The 22,687-nt window shown below is 38.4% G+C and overlaps 1 protein-coding gene across 1 annotated transcript in view; it reads left to right on the forward strand.

Annotated features, from left to right (window-relative positions):
* EEIG2 (EEIG family member 2) overlaps positions 1–15,252 on the forward strand; it is a 104,176-nt gene extending 88,924 nt beyond the window's left edge. The window contains exons 6-11 of the mRNA XM_030868876.2: positions 3,901–4,004; positions 7,311–7,406; positions 7,532–7,721; positions 7,823–7,950; positions 8,742–8,811; positions 14,903–15,252. Of these exons, the coding sequence (XP_030724736.1) occupies positions 3,901–4,004; positions 7,311–7,406; positions 7,532–7,721; positions 7,823–7,950; positions 8,742–8,811; positions 14,903–14,945 (631 nt within the window). The 3' untranslated portion in view covers positions 14,946–15,252. The remainder of the gene's footprint in view (positions 1–3,900; positions 4,005–7,310; positions 7,407–7,531; positions 7,722–7,822; positions 7,951–8,741; positions 8,812–14,902) is intronic.
* Positions 15,253–22,687: the final 7,435 nt, after the last annotated feature.

A 22,687-nucleotide genomic window follows, 5' to 3' on the forward strand; every position in this document is an offset into this window, starting at 1 on the left:
TAAGAGAGAGGGCTTCGCTGGTGGCACAGTGGTTGAGAGTCTGCCTGCCGATGCAGGGGACACGGGTTCGTGCCCTGGTCCGGGATGATCCCACATGCCGTGGAGTGGCTGGGCCCATGAGCCATGGCCGCTGAGCCTGTGCTCCGCAACGGGAGAGGCCACAACAGTGAGAGGCCTGCGTACCACAAAAAAAAAAAAAAAAAAAAATGTTAAGAGAGAATCTGCGGGGTGTGGAAATTGATTGGATATGAAGAAAAGTGAATAGGAAGGAGACAGAGGCAATATCTAGAATTCTAGTTTTGGTGACTTTTTTTTTTTTTTTTTGGTGGTCCATGCCATGTGGCTTGCAGGGCCATGGCAGTGAAAGCGTGAAATCCTAACCACTAGGCCACCAGGGAACTCCTTTTTTTTTTTATCGAAGTATAATTGATTTACAATATTGTGTTAGTTTCAGGTATACAGCAGAGTGCTTCAGTTATGTATATTTTTTCATATTATTTTCCATTATAGGTTATTATTAGATATTGTATATAATTCCCTGTGCTATACAATAAATTCTTGATGCTTATCTATTTAATGTATAGTAGTTTGTGTCTGTTAATCCCATACTCCTAATTTATCCCTCCCTTTCCCCTTTGATAACCATAAATTTGTTTTCTATGTCTGTGAGTCTCTTTCTGTTTTGTATATAGATTCATTATATTATTTTTTTGACTCCACATTTAAATGATATAATGTTAGTCTTTGTCTGACTTACTTCACTAAGTGTAATATTCTCCAAGTTCATCCATGTTGCTGCATATGGCAGTATTTCATTTTTATGGCTGAGTAATTTTCCATTTTATATATATATATATATGTATATGTATATGTATATGTACACCACGTCTTCTTAAGCCAGTCATCTGTTGATGGGCACTTGGGTTGTTCCCATGTCTTGGCTATTGTATAGTGCTGCTATGAACTTTGGGGTGCTTATTAAGTCAGAGAATGTTTTGCCTATGTTCTCTTCTAGGAGTTTTATGGCATCATGTCTTATATTTAGGTCTTTAAACCATTTTGAGTTTATTTTTGTGTATGGTGTGAGGCAGTATTCTAATTTCATTGATTACATGTAGCTGTCCAGCTTTCCCAACACCACTTGTTGAAGGGACTGCCTTTTTTCCATCATATGTTGTTGTCTCCTTTGTCATAGGTTAATTGACTATAAGTATGTGGGTTTATTTCTGGGCTCTCCATTCTGTTCCATTTAATCTGTATATCTGTTTTTGTGCCAGTACCACACTGTTTTGATTACTGTAGCTTTGCAGTATAGTCTGAAGTCTGGAAGGGTTATGCCTCCACCTTTGTTCTTTTTTCACAGTATCACTTTGGCAATTCTGGGTCTTTGTGGTTCCATATAAATTTTAGGAGCATTTGTTCTGGTTCTGTGGAAAATGTCATGGGTGGGACTTCCCTGGTGGTGCAGTGGTTAAGAATCTGCTTTCCAATGCAGGGGACATAGGTTCTAACCCTGGTCCAGGAATATCCCACATGCTGCAGAGCAACTAAGCCCATGCAGCACAGCCACTGAGCCTGTGCTCTAGAGCCTGCGAGCCACAACTGCTGAGCCCGTGCCACAACTACTGAAGCCCACACACCTAGAGCCCATGCTCTGCAACAAGAGAAGCCACTGCAATGAGAAGCCTGCACACCGCAACAAAGAGTAGCCCCTGCTAACCACAACTACAGAAAGCCTGTGCACAGCAATGAAGACCCAATGCAGAAAAGGGAACCCTCTTGCACTGTTGGTGGGAATATAAATTGATACAGCCACTATGGAGAACAGTATGGAGGTTCCTTAAAAAACTAAAAATAGAACTGCCATATGACCCAGCAATCCCACTACTGGGCATATACCCAGAGAAACTCATAATTCAAAAAGACACATGCACCCCAATGTTCATTGCAGCACTATTTGCAATAGCCAGGTCATGGAAGCAAACTAAATGCCCATCGACAGACAAATGGATAAAGAAGATGTGGTACATATATACAGTGGAATATTATTCAGCCATAAAAAGGAACGAAATTGGGTCATTTGTAGAGACATGGATGGACCTAGAGACTGTCATACAGAGTGAAGTAAGTCAGAAAGAGAAAAACAAATATATATTAACGCATATATGTGGAATCTAGAAAAATGTCACAGATGAACTGGTTTGCAAGGCAGAAATAGAGACACAGATGTAGAGAACAGACATATGGACACCAAGTGGGGAAAGCAGGGTGGGTGGTGGTGGGATGAAATGGGAAATTGGGATTGACATATATACACTAATATGTATAAAATAGATAACTAATAAGAACCTACTGTATAAAATAAATAAAATAAAATTCAAAAAAATTAATTAACTTTTTAAAAAATCCATTTAAAAAAAGAAAGAAAATGTCATGGGTATTTTGATAGGGCTTGCTTTAAATCTGTAGATTGCCTTGGGTAGCATGGCCATCTTAACAATATTCTTCCAATCCAGGGGCATGGGATGTCTTTCCATTTCTTTGAATCATCTTCAGTTTCCTTTATCAGTGTTTATAGTTTTCAGCATGTAAGTCGTTCACCTCTTTGGTTAAATTTATTCCTAGGGTTGTTTTTATTGTTTTTCTTTTTAGCCAGTTTTAAACGGGATTTTTCTTCACTTTCTCTTTCCTGTATTTCATTGTTAGTGTAAAGAAATACAACTGATTTCTGTATATTAATCTTGTATCCTGCTACCTTTGAATTCACTTATTTGTTCTAATAGTTTTTGTGTGGAGACAGAGGCAGTATCTAGGATTCTAGTTTTGGTGACTTTTGGATTATAATGGCATTCACAGAGAAGAGGAATATAGGAAGAAAACAGATTTGGGGAAAGAGTATGAGTTTAGTTGGACAAAAACTTGCAGGATAAATATCCTGCATATTCCAGTAGGAGATGTAGTTTTGAAATTTAGGAGACCCTGGGATAGGAATAATCTATCAATTAAATAGGTTTAATGGCCGTCTTAAATGTCTATATTCCCAAGGACCTGACTAGCCTGAATTGAACTAATACAGTAAGATTTTAAGAATTGCCACATAATGGATCAACTTCATGATCCCCCTTCAATCGCCTTCCTGTTTTATTTCAGGTGACCAAGGGATAGTCTCTAGGAAGATGTGATTTTCCTCTCAGTAACCAACTCAAAAGATTAAGGATGTCCTCTTAAAAAAAAAAAAAAGAAGTTCTTAGAACTCAATCTTGCCCCTCCCTGCTTCACACCTTCTACGTGGAGATGGGAGCCTTGAATGAGCCAGTGAAAATCTATCCATCATCTACTCCCAGAGAATCCAGCCCAAAATATCAAATCTAAACAACTGGGGCTCTTTATAGACTCTCCCTGGGGCAGATGGACTGTTTACAGGGAAGAAGGAAGAAGATAAAATCATGGATAATTTAAGTTAATGGAGCCAACAAGAGATCTTAGGCACCGGAGCCGGAGGCATGAGGTATCCCCTCCAGCCTCAGCTGCCAAGGGGCTTGTGCCACCACCTCCGTCTCACAGAAACATCCCTGCCTGGCCTGAGAGTAGAGCTGACAAAGCGCCCTACACCAACACTGCTGAGAACATACCTCCTCTCTTTTCCCAACGCAGTGCCCTTTCTGGTCTCACTTTTTTTGTTGTGTAAAAACCCATTTTTCCCCAGTGAATTTTATTCAGGTTTTGAGGATGTTCATACATTATTTGTTGATTTTTGTCACTTTCATCCTCAAGGAGGCAACATCACCTGGCACCTTACTAAGGCTGTGTAGTAACTACGCAACCAATCTCTTAACAATATTTCGAACTTTCAGATCCACCAGAAATCAAGTTCTGACCCTTAGAAATGTTTATTTACAGGCCTCCTTCTACATCAACGTCTATACCAATTGCTGGTGAATCTGAATCTCTGGAAGAAGATAGAAAAGGTGGAGAGACTCTCAAAATTCATCTTGGGATAGCAGGTATGGATGTGTCACTTACTGGTTTTTCAGTTTGTAAGAAACAGTACTACCCTAAAAGTATCCCAAAGTCCCTCCCAGATTTAAAATTCTGTGGGTATATATAACTTGAAATGGGCCAATAATTATCAGCAGTTTCAATTATGCAATTTTTGTTTAAGCCAATGCTTCCTTTCGTCTAAAGGGTGTGTTATCCTCTGACCAATTAAAAGCTAAATGTTGCAGTGACACTCCCACCCCCCCCATTGTATGCCTCTACTCCCCACAGAAATGACAGGACACGACAGGATTGTTCCCGTTCCACATGCCCAGCAGCTTCTGCCAGTCATCTCTCAGGTGGTGCTTCTCTTCCATGAATCACATACCCTCTTTCACGGGTTCCCAAACATTAGTGCACATCAGAATCGCCTGGTGGCTTGTTAAACCATAGATTGCTGACACTGCAGCCAGAGGTTTTGATTAAGTACATCTAGGTTGGGGCCTGAAAGCTGCATGAGTAAGTTCCCAGGTGATGCTGCTGTTCCTGCTGCTGGGCCCAGGCCACACCCTGGGGGCCACTTCTCCAGGCAAACACCCAGTCATAGGCTGCTCCCCGAGCTAAAAGCAGGTGGGGGAATGTCAAGTTGGCTGGGGAAAAAGCATTTATGAGCTTCCTTCTTTCTCCCACGCCATGTGACCAGGGTTATTATTTGAAAGAATGAAAAGAAAGGTGTAGTGACGTGGTTAACATCTTCACCACTTTTCAGATTGCAAAGATAAGATTTCTTATGCGTAATAAGGATTCTCAAATTTCCTGATTTGGGATCAGTGAATCCTTTGTGTACTTTTAACTCTTGCATTAGCTCCTTGTCTTCAGAATTTAAATATTATGAATTCTTTCTCATGTTGGAAACCAAATACTCATTAGCCCTACATCCTTCTCCATGTAGTGCTCTCCCATAGGCTCGCACTCTCCTTCCCCCACCATCCCCCGCCCTCTTTCTCTCAGACTCAGGGGAGCAAGTTATAGCCAAAATTCTAGGAAGAATATACTGCCCATTTATTCCTAAACTCATGTGTGGTCTGGCTTCTACATTCTGCCCTCTCCTGATGATGTCTCCCAGAACATGACTGTCAAATCCTGTGGGCATTTTTTCTGCTCTCATCTGAATAAACTGGCCATTTATTCTTTCTGGAAGCTTTCTCTTGCCTTGGCTGCCACCTCTTTTCTCTGGCTTCTCAGAGGCTTCTTTATCTTCTTCCACCTTCCTGTTAAAATATCAATACTGTCTAGGATTTGGTTCCCTCCACTCACTTTCCCTGGGTGATGGCATCTGTACCTGGGATTTAACTATCACAAAAATGTAAATGTGATCATGTAAATATGAGTTAATATGTTTGATTTACAAATTCATGTTGCCTCCAGGCCTCCGTCCTGACCACAGGCACATATTTCCAAATGCTTTTTGGAAAGGTCCACTTTATGTCACATTAGACTGAAACCCATCTGTTTATCTTTTTTTCTCAGCAAGCTTCTAAGTTCTTCGTGATCAGGTCTTAATTTTTCTTTGTATCAACAGCATAATGACCAGGGACACAGTAGAGATTCCATGAATAGTGAATGGGTGTCCTCAGGTGTCTCAAATTCCACATACCCAGCACGTCGTCTTCCTAACTCTTCCCCCTGTATTTCCTGTTGCAGTTATCCTGGCACACACTTCTAGTTAGTAATTAAGTACTGTCATTTGTGTCTGCTCAACATATCTCAGCTGAATTATTATGAAAATCTTTACTCCTTCACCCCCTGTTCATCCTGCTGCCAAAGTGATCTTCCCAAAATGTCAGTCTGGTCAAGCCACACCCTTTCTTAAAGCCATTGAATTATTTCCTTCCTTAAACCCATAGGAGAAGGTCCTTCATTAGCAGGCATCTGCTCATCTCTCTCTTTCCTTCAGTCATCTACACCACTACCCTATATGCCAACTTTACCAAACTGTTTGCTTTCCTACAGACAAGGCATGCTTTTCCCTGCCTAGTCTAGCTGAGAAATTCCTATGCATTGTTAAAGACCTGGAGTTAACCTCCTCTATGAGGTTGTTCCTTCATTACCAAGTAGTGTTCAATGCATTTGTCCTTTGGAGCTCTTGATAGCTTCTTTTTGGTGCTTGTATTTTGGTACTTGCCACGTTGTATTATAACTGCTTCTACTCTAAACTGTGAAGCATATATTTTATCTTATTTATTTTGTACCCCTATATCTTGTACAGTATTGGGCACTGACCTGGTAAGAGCTTAATAAATACTTATTGAATGAACACATTTTGAAAACCAATAAATAAATGGATGAATTAAGATCTGAGCCAATGCTAGGAGTAAAGTATATAACTCTTGATATGAACCAACTCTTTTAGTTCAGAATTTGCTGTAGCCAAACATTTGGCCTTAGGACCACTGTCAAGCAGGACTAGGGATGCTGGTTTGGATTTGTACCTTACAGTCTTGTCCAGAAATGAGAAACCCTTTGCAGAAGGGCCAGGTCGCTCCAGTAGCTTACTTATTTGGCAGCATTCGTTGGCCCATCTGTGTTCAATATCATTTATAGAACTGCTGCTATAATTGCGGTGTTACTCAGTTACCTTTTGCCTCTAAGTGAAAAACAGTTCTAGTTTCCAAATATTTCACCCTAATGAAAATGGTCACCCTTCTGCATTCTGTGGAAGAAGCCTAGTTCTGGAAATACATAATTGGCATCTGGAATATGCACATTATTAGGAAAATAATAGAAATAGCTTTGACACTGCTTTTTTTGTACATTGACTTTGAAACTGAATACTATAATCAATTTCTGAAGAACCTCATTCTCAGTGCTGCATCACACGCTGTGTTGATTTAAACCACAGACATTTGTCCAAATTATAGCCTAGCACCAGCATCACTAACACAAAAGTAACAAAGTGTCTACTGTCGTGATGGATCTAGGGAAAGATTTCCTCAAAAACCACCCAAAAACCTGGCAATTTTGTGAGAATTTATAAAAATCCATCTGACTCCTTTTTATAAGAGAAATACTAAATATAAAAACTGAAATAGTTTTATTTAAGATAGAGTGCTATTAAATCTTATGAAAAGTACTATAGCACTTCAGTAAACTGAGGTATTTAAGTTCTTTGCACAGTATTTCTTGCAGCACAGTTGTTTACATTGTACTGATTTAAAGGGATTTCTTTCACTCTGTAACTTGATAATGAACTTAGTTTCTAAAATACGTAGATTAGAATACAAATTGACCATTGACTTGTTGACAGTAATAGTAACATTATGTTATTGCAGATCTCTCAGCAAAGAGTGCCTCTGTTCCAGATGAACTTGGTGCCTGTGGACATTCTAGAACATCAAGCTATGCAAGCCAGCAGTCAAAAGTATCAGGTAGAGGCTAAGAGTGAAGTTGAATTGCTCTGAAGGGACTTGGAATTGCTATGGTGCGGGAGGAGAATGTTTGGTTGCAGTGTGTTTGATACTAGTGTTACATCCAGAGTGATTTTCTCTGACAGGGTATAGCTCTTGCCACTCCCGGTCATCTAGTTTCTCTGAGTTCTGCCACAGGAGAAATACCTCAGTGGGAAGTACATCAACAGGAATTGAAAGTATTCTAGAGCCATGTGATGAAATTGAGCAAAAGATAGCTGGACCAAGTCTTGATACAGCTGATAAAGAAGATACAGCTTCCGAAACACTCAACAGGTATCATTTTGGTCTCAGTTTAAATGGAAAAAAGAAAAAAAAAAAACACTTTTTTTTCATAACATAATAAAAAAGGAAATTTTTAAAAATTATTTTCAAAGATGCCCAGTGAAACAAGATTCTGTAGAATCTCAGCTGAAGCGAGTTGATGACACCAGAGTGGATGCAGATGATATTGTGGAGAAAATATTACAAAGTCAAGACTTCAGCCTAGATTCCAGTGCAGAAGGTGTGTAGATAACCATTAAGTATATATGGATGTATGTGACCCGGGTTTGTATAATCAATGTGGTCAGCAGTAAAGAGTCAGTACGTTATGATACTGAGTGTTCGGTATTTGTAAAATAAATTTCACACCCATAAAAATCTGAAGATAACTTTTTAGTTCTTGGATAGTTTAGTTTAATGGATATCAAATTTGGAAAAGAATTAACTTTAGTTTAAAAATATCAATTTTAAAGAAAGCTTTTATTGTATTTTTTAACTATGCATCAATGTCTGCCATGATTATATACCTTATGACAGATACCTACATCTGCTTTGTCATAACTGGGCATGAGTACCTCAAGTCACTATTGCAATTTGGAAGGTTAGGTGGTGATCTTAAAATGATAGTGAGTAACAGAATGCCTCATTCCCTCCTTAGCATTTTCACTGAAACTGAAAATTTACGTGCCACCAATTTGAAAGTTATAATTATTCATGCTGGTGTGAATAGAGAGCAGTTAACAATGGACTTAGTTTCATTATGTAACTGGTTGTAAAGAAAAATAATTAAACCCTGCTTGAGGAAGTTTGTAGGAACAGCTGTCTTCTTTACTGGGCTTTAAGAAAGTTAACAAGAAGTAACTATTAGGATATCTTTTAAACTGCCTGTTTTAAAACATGTATGTAGTTCTTTTTTTAAGTTTTTATTTCTTTAACAAAACTGAATGTAAAATGTGAATTTATTATAATATGAATATTATTTGACAATCTAATAATTGTACCTATAACAAATACTGTAAATGTATATTGCAGAAGAAGGACTGAGGTTATTTGTGGGTCCTGGGGGAAGTACAACCTTTGGCAGTCATCATCTTCCAAACAGGTATGTAGTCCAAAGAGTATCTCACTAAAATAAAGAATAGACTGACTTTTTCTTTTAAATGCTCGTGAGTAGAGGATGAAGGTTACAAAGTTTGTATTAGATTGAGGCTAGAAAGCACAATATTAGTAGTTCCATGAGAAGAATTACAGCTCTTAGTGTAGCTCTTAGTTTTCCTTATCCTGAGTATGTTTGAAATTGTATTTTATAAGTTTATTTGTTGATTTCCTTAGATGTATTTTTAGAATATATTAGTAGAGAACTGGTAGAGCACTGGGCAAGCTGCAGTATACAAAGGACATTTAGAAAAGAGTTCTTAGTCTGATATCTTACAGCAAAGCAAAATCATATTTTCAATCAGTGATCTTGTCTGTTATGAGCAGTTACACAACCACTCAGTAGCAGACACTGATATTAATCTTTTCTGTACTCTCTTTTCTGCGCCCCACTAGAGCCTAACATACATATTAAGAAAAATAAGTTTGGAAAACTAATTTTCATGTTGGTAGTTATTTAGATTCAGATGAAGAAAAGGCACCTGCCAAACTTAGCATTCTGGTTCCCAGCACTGCAGCAGATGATAGTGAGCACAGATGCTGAGGACACCTTAGAAATTCTGATCACTCCACTGCTTCCCCACAGCCTGATCCCTGTGCACCCAGTACCCAGTATTTCTGTGGAGTATTTATGTAGAATTCCAGCACAACGACAGTCTAAGTCAGAGTTGCAGGGGGAGGGAGCCCCCTTGGTCCAAGACAGTTATTTTATTCTCTAATGCTCAAAACCAGAAAGAATGTTTAATTCATTTCTTCTACCAATACTCATTTTGTTGAGTACCTCCTATGCGTCCATCACATTGCAGGGCCCAAAGGATACAAAGGAGCAAACACCTACATCAGCAACTAACTACCTTCAGATGTGATAGGTGGGAATAAAACTGTGCTGTGGAGGATAGAGGAGTCACACAATTTAGACCTTTTGTAACTTTCATTTACTTATGCACTTATTAAATTCAGTAACAATTTATTGGGCCAACTTGTGGTTAAGGGTGCAAAGAAGAAAGACCCAGCTCTTACCCTCAGCTAGATTATAGTCTAGCATGTGAGTTTGGAAAACTACAGCCCGTGGGCCCTGTTGGCTCACTGCCTATTTCTGTAAACAAAGTTTTATTGGAATACAGCCCACCTGTCTACGTATTGTCTACACATATTGTCTGAATTGGCTGCTTTGTGCTACAGTAGGAGCCATGAGCAGTATAACAGAGACTATGTGGCCCTCCTAAGATATTTGTTATCTGACCCTTTCTAGCAGGTGAGATAGACAGGCTAAATTTTATAGTAGTATGATAAATTCTGTAACACAGAGAAGTAGAGGAAACTGAGGTGGCACCTTACTCAGACAGAGAAAAGTTGACACTTGAAGAGGGTCTTTGGGAGAATAAAAGATAAGTGAGTGGTTACGAAGGGGTATGTGGAAGACAGATATTCCTGGTAGTAGGGACACATAGAAGGAACTTAACAGGCATAATAATTATAATATATAATTATATAGTAGTGAATATATAATAATTATAGGCAATACTTATTGAACTTTTATTAGTTATGTGCTGAGCACCATGTGTATGTTTCATTCAATTCTCACCTCTTTCAACACTATTATTAGTTTTTTAAAAGAGGAAGCAAAGATAAAAAGAGGTTAAGGAAGTTTACCCAAGGAAGGCCTTAAAGCTAGTAAGTGTTAAAACCAAGGTCATACCCATGTCTCTTGAGTCTAAAGCCCATTCATTGTACTTAATCATTTTATCTTACTGGTTTATGAATAATATCACCTACTTAGAGAATGCCCATACACAGGTTTTTCTAAGGAGGTGGGGCATGTGAAATGGAGTTGTGGGACATGAGGCTGGGAAGTATCTTGAAGACAGGTTGTAAAGAGCCTCCGTCCCCATAACAAAATGTTTACCCTTCTTGTGTACACTGGGGAGCCATTGGTCATTCTTCAGCAGGGAACTGACCTATCAGATTGGCATTTTAGAAAAGTAACTGGCCATAATTTTGAGGGTAGATGGGAGCAGGGAAAGACTAGTAGCAGGGAACTAGGTAGAAGAATGACATTTATAAGGACAATGACATGTATGGTAGAGAAAATGTGTTTTTGAGTTAAAAGAGACAGGTTCACATCTTAACCAGACCACTTTGGGAGTAAATCATTTAACTTCAGTTGAACTGAACTCTATTAAAAATGTGATCATATGCCTACTTCCTGGAGTTGTTATAAAGTATAAATGACATGATATACTCAGTAAGCCCTAGCTATTATTATTTTAGGTGGAGAAACAGCAAAAGCTACAGTTCCAACCAAAAGGAACCAAAATAATAAACGCATGGGCTATCTCATTAGACTACTCAGGGTCCAGTCATAGCTCTTCCACTATTGACTTTACAGTGTTAGTAAACTCTCTGTAAGCCTCATTTTCCTCACCTGTAAAATGGGAATGGTAAATAAGTTATGTAACTCATAGGATTTTTGTGAGGGTTAGGTTTAGATCACTTATGTAAAGTTACTTAGCACAGTACCTGGCACATAAAAGGTTCTCAATATGTGCTAGCTATTTGTGTTGTTACTCGGAGAAAAGAAAGATAATTTCTAGTTGAGAGAGAATCTAGAACCTAGGATATAAGGGCATTTATGTAGTTAAGAATTCTGGCTCCCGTCCTCCTTCCAAATGAATGTTAAAAAAAATCACCCAATACGTGAAAGCCTAAAGGGACAATTAGGGGTTGAAGTAGATTCATATTACATGCTGAAGAATGTCAGAAACAATGTGTCATGGTGAAAGGAGGATGGGCCATGGAGTCAGATATGGGTTCTGTTCCTGGCTTAGCCATAATTACCTGGCTTAGCCATGATCTTGACATACTGCATCTCTCACTTGCTACCAAAAAGACAGATGCATCCCTGGGAGAACAACACACGCTCTGGAGTGGGCTGCCTGTGTTCAGTCCCAAGCTCCACCATTTATTAGCTGTGTGTCTTTGGTAAGTTACTTCACTTCTTTCTGCCTCAGTGTCCTCACCTGTAAAATAGTGATGATAATAGAACCCACCTCATAAGAGTTAATAGTGTTAAAATTAAACGAGGGAAGACATGGTAATGCTTAGGACAAAATCTGGTATGCAGTAAACACTCAAGTACTTTATACATACTAATTAAAGGTCTGTCTTTCAGAGTTCTTATGGCAGTTAATTTGAACTGTCCAGCAAGTACTTGTACACATAGGCCCTCCATAAATAGTGGGTATTCATCAGAGAAGCTAATGTGTTAGTGTTAGATCCATTATGTAAGATAAACTAGTAGCACAGGATGAAACTAGAATCATTTACCTAGGGCACAGAAGAGGCACAAGAACCACAGTTCCAAAAGGGAACCTGTGAGATTGAAGAGAACAGGGCAACAAGTGATAGAGACTTGGGGAGGACTGTTTGCAGTAATCCATTTTAAGTCTAGTGGATACAGCCTGGCCAGCTCAGGGCTGCTTACAGAACCCTGCATGTACCTCCTTGCTTGCCTTTGGGACATTTAATTTCTGACAAGTAGTCTGCTTTCATTTCTACTTTTATTCCTCTGTGATTTATCTTTCATCTCTGACTGCTTTTAAGCTTTTCTCTTTATCTCTGGTTTTTAGCAGTTTGCTTATGATGTGCCTTGGCGTGTTTTTCTTTGTGTTTATTCTGCTTAGGGTTCATTGAGCTTTTCTTGAATCTGTGGGTTTAAAATTTTCATCAAAATTGGAAATTCTGCAGCCATTATTTTTCTCCACTCCTTCTGGTACCCCGGACTTACAAATTGTAGCTCCTGCATCCCTGAGCTCTGACCTGAGCCCTCCACTGACAGAGACCACCTAGCTGTATCTGGGTCCTCCCTCCCTGTGCTGTAGGCTGGGAGGGTCCAGAAGGAGATGGCTTTAGGCAGCAAGCTGAGGCAGTTTGTCTGGCTTTTCTTTCTTTCTTTCCCTTATCTCAGGGCCAGTCCCATGCTGCCTGTTGTCCAGTGTGTGAAAACTGTTGCTTCATATAGTCTATCCAGTTTTCTAGTTATTTGAAGTAGGAGCGAAAGTCTGGTTCCTGTCACTCCATCACTGCCCGAAGCAGAACCATTTTAGGGCATCTAAAAGCCTATGTGCAGTGGTGCTCACCAAGGTTCCTTCAAATTCTGATTATCTGCAGCTGTGAAAGAGTGTTCACTGGTATTCTGTTGAGGATGTTTCTATTTCTTCTTTAGAATGAATCTTTAAGAACAGAAGTCTCTGAGCAATCAACTGAGAATTCCAATTCAGTCCTGGTGGACTAGTAACTACTACCTTACTTCCATTGTTTAGAATTTCCCCTTAAAATTCCATTAAGGGCAGAGACCAGTCATGGTGGTTGCTTCTGGTCTTACTGATCTCTGGCATACTCAGAGTGAAATGTCAGGTAGTAGTCCCTGGCATCTTGACAAATGAGGAGATAGGCGCCCGGTGATAACTTTAAGCAGTAATACCCTCCCACCATGCAATACCACTTTAGCCTTCCTCCTTATCACTCAGGAGGGGTCAGTGAAAGGGTAGAATGATCCTCATCCAAAAATAAATCCAGCTCCCTCAAAAAGACACTGTGTTTATAGGCTCATAGAAAACCTTTATCAGGGGAGTCCGGGGTTTTTTTTTGGTTGGGTTTGGTGTTTTTTTTTGTTTGTTTGGTTGGTTGGGGTTTTTTTGCCGTGCTGCAAGGTTTGCAGGGTATTAGTTCCACAACCAGGGATTGAAATTGAACCCGCGCCCTTGGCAGTGAAAGCACGGAGTCCTAACCACTGGAGTGCCAGGAAATTCCCAGTTTGGATGTTTGGGGCACTACCTGCCCTGGACTCCTTACGTGGTGTACTGCAATAAACGCTGCACTTTCCTTCAGCACCAGAAAAACAAAAACAAAAACCTTATCCTCCCAGACCAAGAAACAATAGACGGAACATGTGTTCATTCCATTATAACGTAAGGCCAAGGTGCCAGGTGAATCAACAATAGAAAAAAGAAAAGCCTATTGTTGAGGTCTTTACTTAATTTAAGTATTTCTAAGTACTTTATTCACAAAGCTTGCAAATTTTAAGTCTTTTAGTATTCTCCATATTTCATTAATAGAGGTCAGTTAGTACCTGGCATATTAGGGCAAAGGCTAAGCTGCTATAATAAGGAGACCCAAAAATAAAATGGCCAGCCTGGAGGGACAGCTTTGCCCCAGAAATGATTCATTGGTGCAGGTACCTCCATTTTGTCCTTTACCATCCTCCTTACCTGTGTTATCAAAATGGCTACCAGTCCGAGGCAAGCAATGTCCCTTTAAAGCAAGTGAGGCAGAAGTTGGCATATCTCCATTCACGTTCCCTGGGGGTGAAACTTAGTCACAAGGCCACACCTGTAGACAAAGGAGTTCAGGAAATGTGGTCTTTAACCAAGCAGGCTGTCCCTAGCTAAAACCATGGAAAAGGGGAGAGTAGATGTGGGAGGACAGCCAGCAGTCTGACAAACCATGCTCGTGAAGAAATAAAGCCCTCTTCAAGATCATTTTCCCTTTTAATCTGCATTAGCATAGATATAATTTACAATACTGACCACCTATAAAGACATTTGCATTTGACTAAAATAATTTTTGCGCTTCCTTGTTAAGTACGTTAAGACGCCACAATACTAATGCAACTAAAAACTATCATCCATTAAGTCAGCGCAAGACCTGAACTGCTAGAGTCAATATATGCTCCTGGATTTACATATAAACATGTTTGCCACAGTGTGTTGATAGTTAAGAATTTGGAAACATTACTAGATTACTGTGGGAATAAGTATGAGGTGATCAGGGACTAGACTAATCCCAGTGTATCAATTATAAACATTCAATACTTCAAGTACTTTCTCTCTGTGATATCTAATATAAACCTTGTGGATATCAAATCAAGTAGAAAATGCCTAATGCACTATCTCTTTGGGGACAAAATTAAGTGGAACAATCTCAAACACTACAGCTCACAAGTTTGAAGTTTTGTTTTGTTTTTTCCCTACTTTTAGGGTGGGGTCTGGAGCTTATGAACAAGTTGTGATCAAACGCTAGAAATCAAGCTGGTGAACTGAAGCTTCCCTAGGGGTTTAAGATGTGGTCAGTTGAGCTGTCAAGGCACTTTATTCAAGCACTTATGAGAAAGTGAACCTATTAAAAAAAAATGCGGCATGTTCATCTATCAAGAGGAAAGCCAACACTGATTTCTTCTCTGAAGGTGCCCACCACTCTCCTTTCTCACCCACCCACAGGGAACATCGGAATGGTAGTATCAGGGCAGTGTGCCACGTGTACTTAGAGGTACACAGCTTCTGTGGTCACTGCACATAATAATGAAAAGCCTTCTTTTTTTTTTTCAAAACATCCAGTGGGAAAAACAGCACTATACATCTGAGTATAATTTTAATGTTGAAGTGTAAAACGTGTGACAGAAGTGCTTGACTGATTTGGGCTCTAATTTTTTAATTTTATGTTTGAGAGACAATAAGTGAAAATAATTTAAACTCTATAAGCTTTGCCAAGAATAGATATAATGCCTGTGAAGGAAATCTTCCATATTATACTATCACGGTATTGTACTAAGTTCATTCACTCTTTTTGATGCAATATTTGATATAAAATGTGGGTGTTCGTGATTTGGGAAGGTGTTATACTACATTTTAAACATGTAAAATGCTTAATTCTAAATGTATTAGTCATAAATTGAATAACAAATGTGAGTTATTTAAGTCTGAGATATGTGAATGGGTATAATGCTATTATTATGCAGTATGTATCATTACTTGTTAATATTAGATGAGCTACAGAACTCCCGCTAGCACTATATGAGAGACCGAAGTTTAAGACTCCATATTGTTAGGCAACCATAAGACACCCTAATGTAAGAGCTCTGTTAACAGAATAATATCTGATGGTTTCAGGAGTCAAAATTTAGAACAACAGGAGGAAAATTGTGATATGGTCAGAAACAGAGCTGCCTTTTCTCTGTAAGTTCAGGCTTACATGAAACTGAAAATTATTCCAAGGAGGTAGTGGATAAAGGACAGGGGACAGCCACTTGACATCACTGACATGGACCCATGGTTTTCTGTTTTCTTCTTTACTGTATCAGAAATTAGTTATTTTGAGGCAAGAATAGAATATAACATACATCAAATAGAGCTTTTAAAATAAGAATATCTGATCTGGATCCAGTTAAATAGCACAGCAGATAAACCTTAAGAGTTTTTCTGGTCTTACATGACAGTGTCTGTATGGAAAGATCTTAATTTTCTTGGAATCACTCAGTCACTGAAGAAAAATATTGATTCTGTAGAACCAGTCATTCCCAGTCCTTACTTTCAAAACCATGTCCAAGAAATGTGCTGTGTTAGAATTACTTTGGTCTAATATTTCCATGTTGGCAAAGTCAGAGGGAAAAATATATTATTTTTTTTAATTTATTTTTAATATCCAGATTTAGAGGTTTGAAAATTTTTGAATAGTTCATGTTAGGGTTTTTTTTTTTAATATTTCAAGGATTGGGTATTCCAAATTAATTCAATACTACTTTTATAAATAGATTCTGATATTTTTTTAAAGAGATAACACCCCGTTTTAGAATATCTTGAATGTTGAAAGATAGGATTTTCTGACTCATTAGTCATGCTTTTTTATTTTTTAAGATTTGTTTTGAAGAAAAAAAATTGACCTGAACATTTTAGTCTAACCAAGGAAAATATTACCTTAATGGTAAAGACATGCCGTCTGCGAATAAACAGGTGAATTGATCCATTCGTTATATATCATGGGAAGAAAAAAACAATCAAAGAAAGTTTTTAATAGAGATGTGAAGATATTGTTTAGAGAGATATTTATTATGACGTCTTAAAAACATATTTTTCTATTTTCAAAGTATTATTTCTAAGCTATGTTTTTTATTGGCACTTCTGCAGATGATTTTGCAGTTTTGAAAGTGATAATAAAAACTAGATTGTAAGTTAGGTTCAGTGAGGACATTTTTCAGATATGTAAAAGATGCTGTGATTAGGGCACTGCCCACATCTTACTCATCCTTGGCTGCCCTTGGCCCAATACCTTTATACAAGACTGGCTCTTGGTATTTAAGATGATATAGCATTATTTTTTAAGAACAAAATGTGGAGAGATTTTGAAAATCGTGCCTTTACAATTTGAGCAGCCACCAGATACATCTTGCTTAAGGTACTAGTAAGTATAACATATGTTTTGATAAGTAGAAACATTAGGAAGAAAAAAGATGACAGTGTCCGCTTTCTTCAGTGAAAGTCTGGATTTATTTTATTCTATTTTGTGTTCTATCATAATACTTTGCAATCAGATTTCATTACAGTCCTTGAAAATATTTGTTAAAGGACCTAAGTGTCTTACTTTCTAGTTTTTCTTAGAGTATATACTAGTAATATCTTAACCATATAGCTATTGAAAAAAATCTGCTTATTAAATACCAAGTCTACTTTTGGTTCCATTTTGAGTTTCAAAAATAAATCTGAAAAATTAAATCTTAATAAATTTTCAACTTTTAAATATTAAATATTTTATTTTTTTAATATTAAAGTCGAATTTTAAATCACCTAGTCCTGGAGAATTTGCAGATATATAACATTTTCTTTTTCTAATCTTACCCTAGAGAAAAAGATTGATGGTATTTTTAAAGCTAAGTATTTCTGATCAGATAATGAAGTGTCTTAAATACCTTGTTTGGGGGAAACACAGAGACCAGTCAGGAGCCCACTTCCTGTGACTTGTGCTGGTGACCAAGACTAGAGAGGATGTGAAGGGTAGCAGAGGGCAGAGAAGGCCCTGGGCCATTAATTTACACTCTGATGGTTGACTCCCCCTTTGCGATGGTGGTGGTGAAGGCTTCTGTATACAGACAACTAATTTGGACTGGTACTTATAATCTGAGAAAGTCTTGGCCAAGAATCCTAAAGTCCACCAACCCATTTCAGCAAAATACTATCAGAGTAATGATGTCCTAACTAGATTCTTCTGTATATGTGCTTTTTGGTTTTTTAAATGGAAACCGTGAGCCACAGAGGTCCACCACTTAGCCCATTTGTTGCTAGAAGGGAAAAAAATCGCCTACTAGCCTCCAGTCACCCACACATTCAGGTATCAATGAGTTTTAATATATTAAAACATCCAGAAGTATTTTTAGAATTTAAGATTTCCATGCTAACTAGACTACCTTACAAGTTCAAGCTGATGGTATTATTAAATACTTCGTTGAAGTTCTCTGAAGTGTTAGGCTTCCATTATATATGATAATGCTCTAAAAGATACTGGGCTTATATGACAGGGTTGCATTTTATTTTAACAGACCTTTAACTGGGGCAGTTCAGAAATTATGCTTGGTCAGTTCTCTTGGATGGTATGTCATGTTAATGTAACCTAGTACTGTAGTTGAAATTGTGTTGTGCCGTTACCCATGTGTTGGCTTAGGTACTGTACATAGTCTTAATAGCTGAGATGTTAAAGAAGATGAAGTCTAAAAATACAAAGGATGAAACATGCCTATATTAACCTGTTTTAAGACTGCTTTAGATATAAAGGCCTTATTCCCTTATATATGTGACTTTTCAGAAGATAGTATATACACAGTATATTTTAAATGGTCATGTGGGTGGTCTCTAGCTACTCTCCATATGACAAAACTGGCAAAATTTTTTATTTCCGTGGACAACAAACTCCACATTTACAAATGTTTATGTTCATCTTATGCATATAACAATGAATTCTCTTGCTGATATTCATTGACCAAATCCCACATACAGGAAGACATTTACGGTATATTCAGTTTGTTTTTTTGGAAATACATCTTACTTGGGGGATCACCTTCCTCTTAGGCATTTATTTGGTCCTCTGGAAATTGATACAGTTGTGGGTAATCATGTAAATGTTTATGAAAAATTTTTTATTGAAGTGATTCCATTAGTATTCTAATCTCTAATACATGGAGAATGACCTTCATATTTATATATTTCTTTATTTTAACCTCCCAGCTATTAATCCAGGAAATTTTTTCCTTTTCTTCGCCAAATTTTTTTATTGTAAAATATTTGAGTAATGTAAAGGTGAATCTTATACATGTTCAATAAAAATCATATCTTTAACTTTAGAATGTTGTTTATACTTTAAATTTTCAGTTAAGGGGCTTCCCTGGTGGCGCAGTGGTTGGGAGTCCACCTGCCGCTGTGGGGAACACGGGTTTGTGCCCCGGTCCGGGAGGATCCCACATGCCGCGGAGCAGCTGGGCCCGTGAGCCATGGCCGCTGAGCCTGCGCGTCCGGCGCCTGTGCTCCGCAACGGGAGAGGCCACAACAGTGAGAGGCCCACGTACCGAAAAAAAAAAAATTCAGTTAAGATTCTGTCAGAAATCTGTCAGTTGCTTGCCAAGGAAAGAAAACCAAAGGGAAAAGACCAGCATGTAACTCCTCCCTGAGGGCTTCCCTTTATTTATGACTAGGTGGTATAGCCAGTTTACAGGCTTGAACGCCTCCAGTGAAAGACTTTTCTCTGAGACCTGAGGCAGCCCCTGCCATCCTGTGGGCATGGACTTTGGAGTAAGACAGACCTGAGTCTGAATTCAAACTCATCTCTGAACCTGTTTTCTAATCTCAGATGGTGATAATACCACCAACTCTTTTGGGTTGTGATGAAGAACACAAAAGCTAATGTAAGGAATATGCCGTAGGCACTCAGTGTTTGATCAAGCCAAAAATTTGTCTTTGTGTAGCATCTACATACATACCTTAATTCTAGTGTTAGACATATGGAAGATGGTCAATAAATGTGGCACTATTAGAGGTTAAAATCATGACTTAAATGATATTCATAATCACCACACCCTTGTACAGACTGCTTTTCCTTTTGACTAGAATGTCCTCACAGAGCGGAAAAACAATGCCAACAAATTCTCTCTGCTGATATTCAAATTACAGCAGCAACTTCAAGTTAATAAAGAACTATGGTTCAATATGAGTTTGAACCTGATCTTTCTATGTAGATTGTCATGATTTCCCTGGACAGTGCAGATTAAGAAAGGTTACATAAGTTAAGGAGAAAGTACTCCACTTGCTGGCAGAAGCAGGGTGGGGTTATGGCCACTCTAGGGGAAACCCTCAAACCTCCTCCCCAGTACACAGGATTGTACGGGATCATCTGGGACAACTTTGTGCCGATCACAGCAGAACCTAGCAGGAGCCTCTGATCTGTCCCCTCAGACTTTTCAATATAGTTGATGTACAATATTACGTAAGTTACAGGTGTACAACATAGTGATTCACAGTTTTTAAAGCTTATACTCCATTTATAGTTATTATAAAATATTGGCTATATTCCCTATGTTGTACAATATATCCTTGTAGTTTATTTTATACTTAATAGTTTGTACATTTTAATCCCCTATCCCTGTCTTGCCCCTCCCCCTTCCTCTCCCCTCTGGTAACCACTAGTCTGTTCTCTGTAAGTTTGTTTCTTTGTTATATTCACTAGTTTATTTTTTAGATTCCACATATAAGTCATATCATACAGTATTTGTCTTTCTCTGTCTGACTTACTTCACTTAGCATGATACCCTCCAAGTCCATCCATGTTGTTGCAAATGGCAAGATTTCATTTTTTATGGCTGAGTAGTATTCCATTGTCTATATATATACCATGTCTTTTTTATCCATTCATCTGTTGATGGGCACTTGGGCTGCTTCCATGTCTTGGCAACTGTAAATAATGCTGCTTTGAACATTGGGGTGCATTTATCTTTTCAAATTAGTGTTTTCATTTTTTTCATATATATATATATATATACCCAAGAGTGGAATTGCTGGGTCGTATGGTAGTTCTATTTTTAGTTTTTTGAGAAACTGTCATACTGTTTCCCACTGTGGCTGCACTAATTTACATTCCCACCAATAGTGTACGAGGGTTCTCTTTTATACATTCCCTCCAGTATTTATTTGTGTTCTTGATGATAGCCATTCTGACAAGTGTGAGGTGGTATCTCATTGTGGTTTTGATTTGCATTTCTCTGATGATTAGCAACGTTGAGCACCTTTTCATGTGCCTCTTGGCCATCTGTATATCTTCTTTGGAAAAACATCTATTCAGGTCTTCTGTCCATTTTTTAACCAGGTTGTTTGGGGTTTTTTTGATGTTGAGTTTTATGAGCTCTTTATATATGTTGGATATTAACCCCTTATCAGTCATATCATTTGCAAATATTTTCTCCCATTCGTAGGTTGTCCTTTCATTGATGGTTTCCTCTGCTGTGCATAAGCTTTTACATTTGATTAGGTCCCATTTGTTTATTTTTGCTTTTATTTCTATTGCCTTGGTAGACTGACCTAAGAAAACATTGCTATGATTTATGTCAGAGAATGTTTTACCTATGTTCTCTTCTAGGAGTTTTATGGCATCGTTTCTTATATTTAGATCCTTAAACCATTTTGAGTTTATCTTTGTACATGGTGTGAGGGAGTTCTAATTTCATTGGTTGATAGATAAGCTGTCCAGCTTTCACACCACCACTTGTTGAAGAGACTGTCTTTTCTCCATCATATATTCTTACCTCCTTTGTCATAGGTTAATTGAGCATAGGTGTGTGGGTTTATCTCTGGACTCTGTATTCTGTTCCCTTAATCTGTTTGTGTGTTTTCATGCCAATATCACACTATTTTGATTACTGTAGCTTTGTAGTATAGTCTGAAGTCTGGAAAGGTTATGCCTCCAGCTTTGCTCTTTTTCCTCAGGATTGTTTTGGCAATTCTGGGTCTTTTGTGTTTCCATACAAATTTTTACATTTTTGTTCTAGTTCTGTGACTAATGTCCTTGGTTGGTTGGTTGGGGTTTTTTTGAGGGAGGTTGTTGTTTTGTTTTGTTTTGTTTTGGTGGTGCCACATGGCATGCAGGATCTTAGTTCCCTGACCAGGGATCAAACCCATGCCCCCTGTAGTGGAAGCACAGAGTCTTAACCACTGGACCACAGGGAAGTCCCTGTCCTTGGTATTTTGATAGGAATTGCATTGGGCCTGAAGATTGCCTTGTCTAGTGTGGTAATTTTAACAATATTATTCCAATCCATATGTTTGTGTCCTGTCCCCTCAGACCTTGCCCACGTCTCAGGCATGAGGTTCCCAGGCCCAGCCTTCTTATGACTTAACCCATCTTTCTTCAACACCTAGTGTTTTTTCTCCCTTCCTCCCTACATCCTCTCCCTTCCTTTACCTTAGTTTACCTTTTCCTTCCTGAACATACATAGCACATACCTGGTTGCTGCACATTTAAGGAAATGAAACCTTTCTTTCCATTTGCATGATATGAAATCTTTGATGGAGCTAATCCATCACACATTACACAAAATGTAACACAAATTTAGGAAACATACAGAAAAGCCTGAAATTTAGACATTTCCTGAGTCAGTGATCTCAAACCTAATAAGGAAACGTCTGAGACCATCCTGTATGAATTAGTTTGGACCCCATTCCCATGCAATTACAGCTCAGCTAGTTTGAGATATCTCCTTAGTCATTTCTCTTAAGAAATTGACTTCACCACTAGATCTTTAAACCATTTCAGCAGTGAGTTTCCTGCGTATGCTTGGCAAAGAGTTTCAAACCTCTAAAGAAAATGGGCATAACTAGGATTTTTTTTTTTTTGTGGTACGTGGGCCTGTCACTGCTGTGGCCTCTCCCGTTGCAGAGCACAGGCTCCGGACGCGCAGGCTCAGCGGCTATGGCTCATGGGCCCAGCTGCTCCGCGGCATGTGGGATCTTCCCGGA

Source organism: Globicephala melas, chromosome 1, assembly GCF_963455315.2.
Source record: "Globicephala melas chromosome 1, mGloMel1.2, whole genome shotgun sequence".
NCBI classification, from domain to species: Eukaryota; Metazoa; Chordata; class Mammalia; order Artiodactyla; family Delphinidae; genus Globicephala; species Globicephala melas.